The following is a 371-nucleotide window of genomic DNA, read 5'->3' as shown; positions in this document are numbered from 1 at the left end:
GGCAGCAGCAGTGCCATTGACGGCCAAGAGCACCCCTCAGGCAGCAGCGGTGGCAGCAACAGTGCCGCCAACCACCAAGAGCACCCCCCAAACAAGTGCTGCATTGCTGTCTTCCAAAACCCAGGTGGGTGCCCCAGCATCAGTGTCCAAGAACGGCGCTCAGGTGAGCAGCTCACTACTTCTGGCCCCCAAGAGTGGTACTCAGGTGGGCACCTCGCTGCTGCTGGCTTCCAAAGGGCCGGCTAAGGTGGGCTCCCCGCTGCTGGCCTCCAAGAGCAGTGCAGAGGTGGCCGCCTCATTGCTGGCCGCCCGGAGCGGTGCGCAGCCAGGATCCTCGCTACTGGCTGGCACGAGCAGCGGCCCGGGGGGGG

At 66.0% G+C, this 371-nt stretch overlaps 1 protein-coding gene across 1 annotated transcript in view; it reads left to right on the top strand.

Annotated features, from left to right (window-relative positions):
* CDKN2AIP (CDKN2A interacting protein) overlaps positions 1 to 371 on the top strand; it is a 4,834-nt gene that overhangs the window by 2,676 nt on the left and 1,787 nt on the right. Inside the window, 2 exon segments of the mRNA XM_031066300.1 lie at positions 6 to 362; positions 365 to 371. The exon segment at positions 365 to 371 is cut by the window's right edge and continues 1,787 nt beyond it. Coding sequence (XP_030922160.1) covers positions 6 to 362; positions 365 to 371 — 364 coding nt within the window.

The sequence above is a fragment of the Geospiza fortis genome, unplaced genomic scaffold, assembly GCF_000277835.1.
Source record: "Geospiza fortis unplaced genomic scaffold, GeoFor_1.0 scaffold40, whole genome shotgun sequence".
In the NCBI taxonomy this organism is placed as follows: Eukaryota; Metazoa; Chordata; class Aves; order Passeriformes; family Thraupidae; genus Geospiza; species Geospiza fortis.
The sequence above is the reverse complement of the archived record's forward strand: the minus strand, read 5'-3'. Positions and strand labels throughout refer to the sequence as shown.